The sequence below is a fragment of the Gorilla gorilla genome, chromosome 3 (genome assembly GCF_029281585.2).
Source record: "Gorilla gorilla gorilla isolate KB3781 chromosome 3, NHGRI_mGorGor1-v2.1_pri, whole genome shotgun sequence".
Taxonomy (NCBI): Eukaryota; Metazoa; Chordata; class Mammalia; order Primates; family Hominidae; genus Gorilla; species Gorilla gorilla.
The window spans coordinates 55,719,163-55,732,413 of NC_073227.2; the positions used below are offsets into that span (position 1 = coordinate 55,719,163).

Consider the following 13,251-nt stretch of genomic DNA (forward strand, 5'->3'; position numbering starts at 1 on the left):
TGTCACCGTGTGTAACAGTATTTGAAAACCATCCTATTTCATGTGTTTTCAGTATTTATTTTAAAACAAAATAATAGCTCTTTTAAAAATCATTTTGCATTTTACATGCCAACACAAAAATATGAATCCTCATAAACCAATAACTATGTTCTTTGTGCATTTATTTTAGAATTTGCCTTTTACATTCTCATAATAAACAATAACTTCAGAAATTCAGTTTTTACTCAGCCAGTTTTGTTTCAAATGGCTTTTTATACATTTTTACAACTGTAATTTGTACGCAATGTGATTTCTGTGGATGCTGAATGGATTTTTCAGCAGGTGATCTCATTACAAGATAATCTCATTACAAATCCCTGTTAGAATTTCTCACCGTGGTATCCAGATTGAAATGAAATTCTTCACAGCTGTAGAAAAGTTCTTCCGAAATTTGTTGGTATCATAAGCTCTAAACTGCTCTACTCTATGGACTTTCAAGAAAACTACCAACTTTTGCCTTTCCGTCTGGCGGCAGCCATCAGGTAAGCCAAGATGGGTGCATACAAGTATATCCAGGAGCTATGGAGAAAGAAGCAGTCTGATGTCACGCGCTTTCTTCTGAGGGTCCCCTGCTGGCAGTACCGCCAGCTCTCTGCTCTTCACAGGGCTCCCCGCCCCACCCGGCCTGATAAAGCGCGCCAACTGGGCTACAAGGCCAAGCAAGGTTACGTTATACATAGGATTTGTGTTCGCCGTGGTGGCCGAAAACGCCCAGTTCCTAAGGGTGCAACTTACGGCAAGCCTGTCCATCATGGTGTTAACCAGCTAAAATTTGCTCGAAGCCTTCAGTCTGTTGCGGAGGAGCGAGCTGGACGCCACTGTGGGGCTCTGGGAGTCCTGAATTCTTACTGGGTTGGTGAAGATTCCACATACAAATTTTTTGAGGTTATCCTCATTGATCCATTCCATAAAGCTATCAGAAGAAATCCTGACACCCCATGGATCACCAAACCAGTCCACAAGCACAGGGAGATGCGTGGGCTGACATCTGCAGGCCGAAAGAGACGTGGCCTTGGAAAGGGCCATAAGTTCCACCACACTATTTGTGGTTCTCGCCGGGCAGCTTGGAGAAGGCGCAATACTCTCCAGCTCCACCGTTACCGCTAATACAAGTAAAGTTTGTAAAATTCATACCTAATAAACAATTTAGGACAGTCATGTCTGCTTACAGGTGTTATTTGTCTGTTAAAACTAGTCTGCAGATGTTTCTTGAATGCTTTGTCAAATTAAGAAAGTTAAAGTGCAATAATGTTTGAAGACAATAAGTGGTGTTGTATCTTGTTTCTAATAAGATAAACTTTTTTATCTTTGCTTTATCTTATTAGGGAGTTGTATGTTAGTGTATAAAACATACTGCGTGGTATAATAGGCTTAATAAATTCTTAAAAGAAGAGAAAAAAAGAAAACTACCAACTTTTCTCAGCAACTATCCTATGAAAATTTTGTGACAGTCATTTCAAGACTGCTTAAAAGTAGACAAAACAGGAGGCCAAAAACTTCATAAAATGTGGTATAATTTGAAGGAATCCTGGGAGGTCTCTCTGCTTAAAATATTTCCCAGCTGAAATTCCTCACTGTGAATCCCACTCGTTTAACTTAAGCCAAAAGTCCTCAATTAAAAGCCAATTCCTAAGGACTCCTCTATCTTGCAACTAACCAAGATTTCCAGAGGCTCGCCACAAAAGGCACAGTCCTGGACATGGCAAAACTACAGGACCTTAAGAGATGAAGCCATTATCAGTGATTAATACCTCAGCAGATAGCACTTAATATATTCATCTTCTTTATTTCTACTTTTTAAAAGACATTAGAGAATTTAGATGAGAAAATAGGAAAGGGTGGCATCTAAAGAATGGGGCCCTGGTGAGAATATACCTGGGTAGGTACTGACCCTACAGGACCAGGGGTCAGTGTGGGGTTAGCAGGGGCTAAAGAAGAGGGGAGTAGTAAATTACAAGGGAGTAAGAGTGGAGGGAAGTCCTTTGCCATGCTAAGAGCCAGGCATCCATGATCCTTTTAAAGCTAATACTTATCTGGTGCTTTCTCTTCACAGTATATGTCTTAAAGACTTTACCTTCATTTTTCCATAGAACACATTCAAGAGGTGATAACCTCATTGATTAGAGGATGAAACTAAAGCTCCAGTTACTTTCCCCATAAAATAGCTAATAGGTAGTGGAGCTACATATCAGAATCTAAGCAGTTTGACTCCAGAGTTCATGCTGTTAATATCAATGCTCAAGAGGGCCGTATTAGTTTCCTATTGCTGCCATAAAAATTTGCCACAAATTGGGTGGCTGAAAACGACAGAAATTTATTCTCCCACAATCCTGGAAGTCAAAAGTCCAACAGGGGTCTCAATGGGATAAAATCAAGGTGTTGGCAAAGCTGTCTTCTAGAGGCATCCCTCATTTCTTGGCACAGGGATCCCCTTTGTCTTCAAAGCCAGTAACATGGCAGTTGTATTATCTTAGGGCTGTCATCACATCTCCTTCTCTGACTCTCCTCTTCTGCCTACCTTTTTAAAGATGCCTGTGACTGCATTGAGCCTAATGAGATAATTCAGAATTCCCCTATTTGAAGGTCAGATGAGGAGCACCCTTATTTCCATCTTCAACTTCAATTTCCATTGCCACATAACCTAATTACAGGTCCCAGGATTTAGGACATGGACATCTTTGGGGGGTCATTATTCTCCCTACCACAGGTGCCTTAATATCTTATTCATTTTTTATGTGCCTCTGGGTTCCATACCAACAACCACCTGCAAATGGCTGACTCAAGCAAGTGTGCCTTCTCTCCCATCTGCTGACTGCCCTCTTCTTCCCTCCTATTGCTTTTGTCAGAAATGCTGCAGCCTGGAATCTTTCTCTAGTCGAAATCTTTGCCTCTGGTCTTATTTCGCTCATTTCTCCTACAGCGAGGAGCCAGGGTGGCAGCCATCTTGGCCATGCAAGATCAGTGGGAGGAGAACTGCTGTTAGATCCTACTCCTGTAATGAGAATGTTCAAAAGACTGGGGAATAATACTCTAAAATGTAAATAAATCTGACATCAGGCCTTGGTTCAACTAAGTGTTCCCCGTGCTTTTGTAGCTATCAGCTACAAGTGCTTGTGACTTTCCCAGGAAGCAAAAGCTGAGCAAGAAACAGAAGAGGGCAATGGCCTGAGGAGGAGCTTAGCCTTGACTTCCCTCCCTTTCCATTTGTCGTTAACAACCCAAATCCCTTTGAAACCCCAAAAGAGCAATATATTTCAGGACAAAAAAATAAGGTAGGAGATGTCATATTGTTCTGCAGCAGACATAGAAAAGACAGCAAAGAGGCAGTTGCAGAAAGCTGAACAGATAGATAAATCCTTCAGCCAGGGCTGGCTACATAATTTGCAGTACTTTATTTATTTATTTATTTATTTATTTATTTATTTATTTAGACACAAGGTCTCCCTCTGTTGCCCATGCTTGAGTGCAGTGGCACAATCTTGGCTTACTGCAGCCTCGATCTCCCAGGCTCAAGCAATCTTCCTACCTCAGTCCCCAAGTAGCTGGGACGACAGGCACCCACCACCACACCTGGCTAATTTTTGTATTTTTTGTAAAAACGGGTTTTGCCATGTTGCCCAGGCTAGTCTCAAACTCCTGAGCTCAAGCGATTCACCCATCTCAGCCTCTCAAAGTACTAGAATTACAGGCATGAACCACTGCACCTGGCCAGAAGTGCTTTAAAGATACTAAAATATAAATATGTTTTTCCTTTAAAAATAATAAATAAAATAAATACCAATACATTATTAATGTGACATCACAATTGATTATAAGGTTTTTTTTCTTACTCAATGTTTTGAAAATTTATTTTTTAGGCCATCAAAATTGTACTGTAGCAAAATTATTTTCATTCTGAATAGCTGTAAATGGCATTAGTAGCTCTACACACAGACAAGGTTGCAAGCAATTTTTGTTAACTTTTAAGTTTGAAAAGGATTTTTCTTCTTATGCAACTGTTACTGGAGCTGTTAAGAATATTTTAGAAGCTATGACAACATTTGGGATAAATTTCAATAAATTATTTCAAAATACAAATTTTAGTATGTCTAGAGTTGAGTCTCATGGAACAATTTTAATACAAAGACTTAACTCTTCATATGAGTCAGTTTTGTGTAAGTCTGAATTTTAAGTGTAAATTTATACAATGACATTTTGATGTTTCTTCTGACATTTGCTGAAAATTGTGGAGATTGTACAAGAAATTGAAAGTAGCCTCATGATTTGTATATAATTTTAAGTGCCTATTTATACATTCTGTAACTCTATTTTCAACTTCAAGGGAAATTTTCATTTTATTTTATCTTCCTCATTAATAATTGGTCCATCTGAAGTTCATGTGAAAATAACGTTCTTTTCCACTGAGAATGTAAAATGTAACTTGTTTCTAAGCTTGTGGATATTCATTTTGCAATGTTTCAGCATTTAAATCCAAAGATTCTAAAATCTTTAAAGAGCTCTAATAATTCCTTGATAAATGCTTTATTGCAATGTTCATGTGTATGACTTTATTTTGTAATAATTTGCTAATAACGTCTATTTCCTGATGTTGCCAAGCAGTTTCTGTCCCAAGGTTCAGGCTAAAGAGTTAATATTTGTGTAGATGCCACAGAGACGGACTTTGGGGACAAACAGCCAGGCTGGCCTCACAGGGGTACCAGTGCTGTCCCCCTATAGAGTTCCTCCTTCCCCGCTTGTCCTTGGCCGCTGCTACCATACCTGCTGCTTCTGCTGTTGCCAATCTGTGCCCAGGCACTGGCCCGGCCACCTTGTTGCCCTGTGATTACCAGCTGAAGACTCCATTTCCCAGTCCTGTTTGTAACTAGGTGTGGCACAAGCATGGGCTTTGGGTAGCCAGGCTAATTATCCCACATGCATGCTGCCTATGTGCCCCTGATGCACACACTATACCATCTAGTCTATCCCTACTGCTCACATGCATGATCTATTACCCATCAAACTTACCTGCAAAATGCAAGTTTAAGGATAAAGTTATTAAGAATTTTAAGGCAGTGACAACAGAGCATTAAACCAAATGCTGATCCCTTCTGAGAGTAGCATCCTGTGCCCCTGCAGAAGTCACCCACCCATGAAGGCAGCCCTGCCCTCAGACTTTGAAGAAAAAAGAATGTCAAGGAGGGTAGTGGGATGAAAGCTTGAGAGAAGTCCCCTAAGAAGTCCCACTGGCAGGGGTCTCAGCATCCCAGTACCCCTCAAACCTGACCCCTTGATCACTGTACCCATCTTCCACCCACATCTCTCCTGCCACACCCACCAAAGTCCATCCTGCAGGAGTCACTCTATAGACAAGGGAACCATGACTATAATGTGGCAGGGACTGCCGGTTGTCATCAGAATGCACTCCCCACGTTTTTCACAGTAATGGAGTTTAAGATGCCTCCATGTACCCAGCCAAAGACTACATTTCCCAGTTCCCTTTGTGATAGGTGCAGCCATGTTACTAAGGTCTCTCCTACAGAATGGGAGCAAGTCATTCTTCTACTTCACCTCCTTCAAAGAGACGTGCTGCCATGTACTTCCTCTCTGTACCATTCCACAAGCTGGAACACAGATACAGGGCTCAGCCAGCTGCAACCACACAGGTGAAGACCATAGTCTAGGGATTGGTGAAGCAAGAAATAGATGGAGCCCAAGTCTTTGGATAATTTCATGGGGTAAGCCTGACTTGGCAAACTGAAAAGCTCACCTTGGATCTCTTGCTTAACAGAGAAAAAAAAGTTTTATTTAAGCCACTCTATTTTGGGATCTCTATTGTTATGGCAGCTTAGTATTTGCATAATTTGAATCTGGAGAGGGTTCATTCCCATTGTTGATCTATTCATTGAGCAGGTCTGAAAATAAGATCAAGTCCCTGGTATGAGAGTAAGGTCCCTGGGAAGAAGGTGGGTGGGTTCTTCACATCACAATGAGAACTCTGAAAGTACTTTCCCACAAAGGCATTCATTTACTCATGTTAGCTATAAATGTGACAGACTTCGGCAATCCAGTCCAGCCTAGGGCTGTACCTACAACATTGCTTCTATGAGAAAACAGCTTTCATATCTGAAATAACCAATTTGTAAATATAACTTTGAAATGCAACCAATTTATTAGCTGAAATCTTCCTGGAATTCTGTACCTACATCATAGAACTGTAGTGAAGATTAATTGAGATAATATATGTGAACAATTAAGCATAGCATCTGATACCAAATGAGCTTTCAATCAATTTGATCTTTTTATTATTACTGACATTATTAAACTGGCATCATAATATAGTCATAATATGACACATTATCATGATATATATGATAATATGTCATATATATTGACATCATTTAATTATTTTTATTTCGAGACAGGAACACGCTCTGTAGCCCAGCCTGGAGTTAAGTGGGACACTCTCCACTCACTGCAAACTCTGCCTCCCAGGCTCAAGTGATCCTCCTGCCTCAGTTTCCCAAGTAGTTAGGACTACAGGTGTGCATCACCATGCCTGGTTAATTTTTGTATTTTTTGTAGAGACAGGGTTTCCCCATGTTGCCCAGGCTGGTCTTGAACTCCTGGGCTCAAACAGTCCACTCTCCTTGGCCTCCCAAAGTGCTATGATTTCAGGGGTGAGCCACTGCACCCGGCTGATATCATTTATTTTAAGGAAGTATATGGCAGCAGGCTTGGGGCAACAATCTTTCCTCTCCTGACTGCCACACAGAGAGGGATAAGAGATAAATTACTTAAATGTTTACAAATCTCTTAGTTTCCACAAGAAGTTTTAGCAAGTCTTTTCAAAACAAACTGCATAAAATATTACCTCAAAAATACATGAGGTGTTAAAATATTACTCAAACTAGTCAATTAGAAGTAATGGGTTAAGAAATCGCCAAGGAAAGAAATGCCTGTGCATCAGAAAGAAGAAACCAAGAATTCAGTACATGAGAGAAACGTAAAAGGAAGAGCTGCCAAAAGTGGAGAGTGGGCATGATTCATTCTGGAGATCACTGTAAGGTTTCCCTGAAAGACAATAGAAGAAATAAGTTTTGCTTTTACAGGATTAACTTTATAGTAGATAATACGCATAGATCAGGGTAAGGCAGTTTTTAAAAACTGAGGGGAAAAATGGGCTTCTACTCTGAAAAAAATTAGAAGAATAGAAAGAAAACAATAAAACTTTCTTCAAAGCTATAGGGAATAAAAAGAGATAATGGAAAAATCTTAAGACTTAATTAGGTGTGGAGAAAAATCTGCGAAGAGATGAAGCCAAGAAGTCAGACTGTTAATTGCTTATTTATCTCTAGAGCACCGTCATCAGAACGTGAATAATGAATAAGACAGTAACAAACAACAGAAAAGTAAGAAGTAGTTGAACATCTGGGGAAAGATTTCTTAAATAACCTAGACTTGGAAGTATTTCATCCACTCAGCATTTTTAAGGAAGAAAATATCCCATGCAGGGAAACATTCAAACAACTGAAGCTTATCTACTTAAGAGTTGTAAATTCTTTCATGATTTTATTAAAACTCTGTTAAAGGGAAAACCTGTTCTCTACTTTCTGAAATGTAGTGTGTTAATTTTAACCACTTTCTTAATGCTCCAGGGTACTTTTGGTGAACAGCAAAAACTTCTCAGCCCTGCGTGGAGGCTCCTGGGGTGAATTTGTCCCCGTGCTAACCTGCCTAAGACTTTCTTGCTATTTAGAGTGTGTCGCTCTTCTCCATGATGTAATCACAGCAGTCCCGATCTCTACCAGTGCCCATATCCCTGCACCAGTGACTGTACCCCTCCACATTTCCAATCTATTTCCCATTAATTACAGAGATCTAGGAAACCCAAAAAAGCAAATTTTTAATTTTTTTTTTAAAGAAAAGTGAACAAGCTCCAAAAGAGGGCCTCAGGGAATCTTTTTTTTTTAATGGCATAAATGAACATCTATTTAGATCATAACCACTTTTGTTTTTTTGCTTTTTAATAATTACTTATATTCTGAGTAATTTGGGTAGCAATCTCTGGAGAAGTGAGGTGTGGCCATATATTCAAATGACTGAATTAAAATAGAGGTACCTCATGAAAGGAGACAGTTGCTATAGTGGAAAGGACACGGGGTTTTACCAATGGAACTGGGTTCAAGCCCCAGCTCTGCCTCTTACCAGCTGTCTCTGAGTCTCAACACCTTACTCTTTAAAAAGTGAACATACACACCCACGATGCAGAGTTATTTTAAAGATTAAAAGAAATACAGTATTGTGCCTGCCTTTATACTTGGCACATATAGAGCTTACGTAGACAAACTTTAGTATTATTTTTATATCTTTGAATATGTATGGACATTTGTATGTATGTCTAATATACTCAAAAGTGATTAACACAAACCCAAAATTTAATCTGTAAGAAAAAAAATCTACTTTAGATTATTTTAGGTAAAATAAGATTCATTAGATTTCTGGAATTTTACAGCTAGAAGAGACTGGCAATCAATCACACAGTCCTGCTTCCAATCCCAGAAATGAGGAAACCAATGCTGGAGAGTAAACATGACTTGGCCAATGTCATAAAGCTAATTAGAAACTAGAGGTAGAACTGGAACTACGATTTTCTAATGTCCAATTCAGAGTTAACCTAGAACAGAGACTGACAAACATTTTCTGTAAAGGGCCAGATAGTAAATTGTTAGACTTTGTGATGCATACAGTTTCTGTTACAACTGTTCAACTACACCAATGTGGAGCAAAAGCAGCCATAGGCAATATGTAAGAGAATGAGTGTGGTTGGGTGTCAATAATATTTTATTCAGAAAAACAGGCTGCAGGCTGTCTTTGGCTCACAGGCTATAGTTTGCTGACCCCTGATCCAGAAGAAGTTAACAGATTTTTTAGCTAGAGGAAACATGATGGACATAATTCCAAATCAACATATCTTTCTGCTTTCTATTGCCAATGCACTAGAAAAGCTGTGTGACAATGAAAGAACTCAGAAGAATGAGACTTAAATGTTGCTATTATGACTAACATCTTAAAATAGTGTTTAATAAACATAAATCTTGACCTCAAGATTATTTTATTACTTAGTAGCAATTAGGATAATCTAAAAAAGAAGCTCTAAGAAAGCAGGAGGAGACTCAAAGAATTGGAATTCAAAATTATCTTGGCTAAATAATAACAGTGAAGAGAACTAAAATAGTAGTACACATAAAATGAAGCAAAAACTAAAACAGAAAATACTATGGAAAAGATAAAAGTGTTCTAACCTAAAGAAATAAGTAAATACTGCCATCAAAATTTACTGATTACAACTGAAAACATGTCTTATCTATCCAAGTAGTACTTTTACATTAGAACCTATCTCTCCAAGAGATCATCCTTAAAGTCAGAATCAAAGAGCATGATGTTGGGGCCAGGCCCAGTGGCTCACATCTGTAATCCTAGCATTTTGGGAGGCAGAGGCAGGCGGATTGCCTAAGCTCAGGAGTTTAAGACCCACCCTGGGCAACATGGCGAAACCTCGTCTCTACTAAAATGCAAAAAATTAGCCAAGTGTGGTGGCAGATGCCTGTAGTCCCAGCTACTCGGGAGGCTGAGGCATGAGAATTGCTTGAATCCAGGAGACGGAGGTGAGCTGAGATCATGCCACAGCACTCCATCCTGGGTGAAAGAGCAAGACTCTGTCTCCAAAAAAAAAAAAAAATGGAGCATGATATTGGAACCAGGAATAATCTACCAGAAATAAGAACACCTCCAAAAATGTGGCTTTCTGGTTTGTGTCAGGACCTCCTGATAACATTGGCCCCATGATCATAATCGTCATAATATTCTTCAGACACATAAAGAAAGATCTCATGGAGGAAGGTGACCATATGCTTTTTCCTTTGCACTGAGGATGAATGTGAAGAAATAACTATGCTGCAATATGAGGCAGAGATAAATTTATTGTTCCTAAGAAGTATGACATATTGGAACGGGTTGGCAAAGGAATAGTGTTCAAGCTTCCTCTAGAGAGGCTTTGAGAGAGTCTAAACTTTGCATCTGTTTGGCCTGAGGTTTCCTCCCCAAGAGAAAGGGAAGTAGAAGAATTTTCAACATCTGAATTTTAAGGGAGCTGTTCAAATTGTAATTTGACATACTCAATTGAACTAAATGTAGTACTCTATTTTCCCTAACACTTGTGTTGCTCCCTAGTAGTAAATTGGTTGTTTACTTTTGAACATCTACCTTGGAGGCACTAAAGAGTAACAGGATGATCTATGATTGGAATTGGGTTCATTACATTGTACTAACTTGCTCCCAACATCTGTTCTGTTTACACAATGACGCATTCAGAGTATTCAGTGCTTAGTGCAAACAACTATGATCTTCCAATATTTGATTTCTCCTTGGGCTTTCACACACCTCAGCTTTGGTTTCACTGAATGATTTTTGGAAGAAAAAAGGGCATAAAATAAAGCTATACCAATGAATGAGAGATTGAGTGATAACTATGAAAGTTTTGTGTATACAACTTCTGCAACTCAAAGGGCTCTCTGATGGTGTTAGCAAAAAACTGTGTAAACACCCTTGCCCTCTGTCAGGACACAATAAGAGCTGTTTCTTTAATATCACAGTATCATTGTCTGTTTTTAACTTTTCTATTTACATAGTAAAGGAAATTTTTCACTTAATATTTAAAGGATTATATAACGATCCAATACAATATTAAAGCACACAGAATAATGTTGTTCAAATATATGATACATATAGATGACTTTTTCTACTTGTATATGTTCACTTAGAATGCTTTTAAAATTTATAGCTAAATCCAGCTATGAGAAAATTTTAATTTCTTCAATATAGATCATAGGCATTTTATTTCTGTGCATCAACTTTTAAAAAGCCAGCTTCAACTATCACATAATAATGTTGACACTTTATAAATATTAGTACAAAGTCAATAAAAATGAAGCCACTTTCATACTGTTAAAAATAACATGTTAACTAAAAAAAAAAATACTGTTGGAAGACATGTATATACCACATTCATTACAATGGAAAGTAGAGAAATACCTGTTAGTTGTAACTGATGTTACAAACAAAATTTCTATAGAAAGAATACTATGAAAATTAGAACTAAAGCATATTTTTAAAAGTTCAATTGGCAGGATCCAAAAAAATACCTACCCCTTGAACAAGAGAAATTATATTTAATTTCTTTAAAGGAAAAGTCACTTTTTATGTTAAAACTCAAAAATCTCAGAACCATAGATTTTTCTCTTTTATTTTCCAATGTAACATCCTCCAGGCTTTTTCAAGCAACCACATGGATCTAATAGACAACTCACGTATACGAACCAGTACACACTCAATTTTACCAATTGGTAAAAATTGTTTTCTCTCACCCACAGCTTTGACCAGGTCACCCCTGCCCCCACTGTGGCTTCTCTATTGTTCTTATCAAATGCAGACTCCCGGGATCTCAGCTTCAAAGGCCTCCTCTAGTTTTCTCAGCTTTCATTTCCTCTCTAACCAGTCTGTAATCTTCCAGCCAAGAAATCCTTCATTCAGCCCTTTGATTCACTGTCCCCAATCCTTCATCCATCCTTTTTCTTACACTTCCAACACTGGCTCAGACCACATTCAACAGTGACTTCGCCCCTGAAATGGGATTCAACCTCAACTTATTAGGTTAAATATCCAACTGCTTTTGTTTGCTTCTTTCTATTTTTAAATCTAATGCTATTTGCTCTGTACAAAAGAGATTATGAGATAGGACCAGGCCCCCTGCATCAAATTTCTCAAGTATTTTAGTCTTTCATGTTCAATCTGTTAGACCTCTAAAGGGCATAGCACAGAATGAAAGAAAAGTATCTGCATTACATTTAAAGACCGAAAAAAAGAGAGGCACTGTAGTATATTTTATGATTGCAGGTTGTAGGAATGTCCATTGATATTGCTTTAGGGACCATGACAGAAGCAGAAGATAGTGGGAATGTTAAGCACTAGATACAAGATGAACAAAGACACACACAACCCCATATCACACCACCGAAGTGATAAACTGGCAATGAGAAGTGAGAAGGAGGAACAGAGATGGATACAGGAGGGAGGGGAAACTGGGAAGCAAATGGGCGCAGTATTCCCAGTAGGAATACAAGTCACCAGAGTTCTTCCTGCCAGGCAGAACACAAGCCATCTGGCTATGTGCCAAGTGCTGAAATGGACACACAACATTAGCAACACAAAGCACTATCTCATTAGACTTAGTTTCCAAAAGTCTATTTTGTTTCCTCCAATAAACATTAGGATTAGCCTACTTATTCTGTTGCTCCCAACACTAATTCCAATGAAACTCCCAGTTACCATGTGAAAGGTTGGATTAATTCAATGACCCTATTTTCTTCATTGCTAAGAGCACCTTTATACATTCTCTCATTCAAAAATACACTGAGTATCAAGGTTATCTTGTCAGAGAATATCCTGAAATGATGAGCCCTAGTTTCTTCATCTGTAAAATAAGGATAATAATTATGTAACTATTAGGTAGTAATGAAAATTAAATGAGACAGGGCACGTAAACCACTTAGCAGTCACTGGCATCCAGCATGCGTGCAATAAAAGTTAGCTATGATTATTGTCATTGTTATTACTATAAGAACCTTGATTTTAGCAGATGACAGTTGTCATTGTAACCTAACGTGAGCTTTAAACTAGAAAATTTAATTTTTAGACTAAACAATATTTATATGCCTTTTCTATCTTCCTATCGAATACAATGAATCCCACTGTTTTTCAGTTTTCCTGAATTCATGCAACTCCCTTCCAATTCTGAATCCAACAGGTTGCTGGCCTGTTTCCTAATCAACACTACAGAGGAAAAACATGAGTGGGGAAGGAAAAGTACTAAAGCAGAGGATGTCTATTCCTTAGTCCGTGTTGTAGCTAAAAGATGAGTCTGTTGAGTCATTACCCACAACTCCTATGGGTCCCAACAGAGGACAGTTGTCATCAGAACTGCTTTTGCAACCTGCCCTTTTAAATGTTCTGAGATATTTGTCCTCTTTCTTCTTGACTTTTTGCTTTGCACTTCACTTGCCCCCACCATGAGCTCATTCACTCCTTTGATTTTAGCCCAACACATAACATGAATAACTCCCAAGCTCTTGTCTCTGCAGCTCAAGCCTCTCTCCTGAATTTCAGGGACCTACAACC

General features: G+C 38.6%; 2 protein-coding genes across 10 annotated transcripts in view; one reads left to right on the forward strand and one right to left on the reverse strand.

The window, feature by feature from the left end:
* The window catches only part of CORIN (corin, serine peptidase), a 244,941-nt gene that overhangs the window by 112,807 nt on the left and 118,883 nt on the right, over positions 1-13,251 (reverse strand). The gene's annotated exons all lie outside the window — the stretch shown is intronic.
* On the forward strand, positions 499-1,274 carry LOC101135508 (large ribosomal subunit protein eL15-like). Its single transcript, XM_063705262.1, has one exon. The coding sequence runs from the start codon at positions 532-534 to the stop codon at positions 1,144-1,146; it is 615 nt and encodes a 204-aa protein (XP_063561332.1). The 5' UTR covers positions 499-531; the 3' UTR covers positions 1,147-1,274.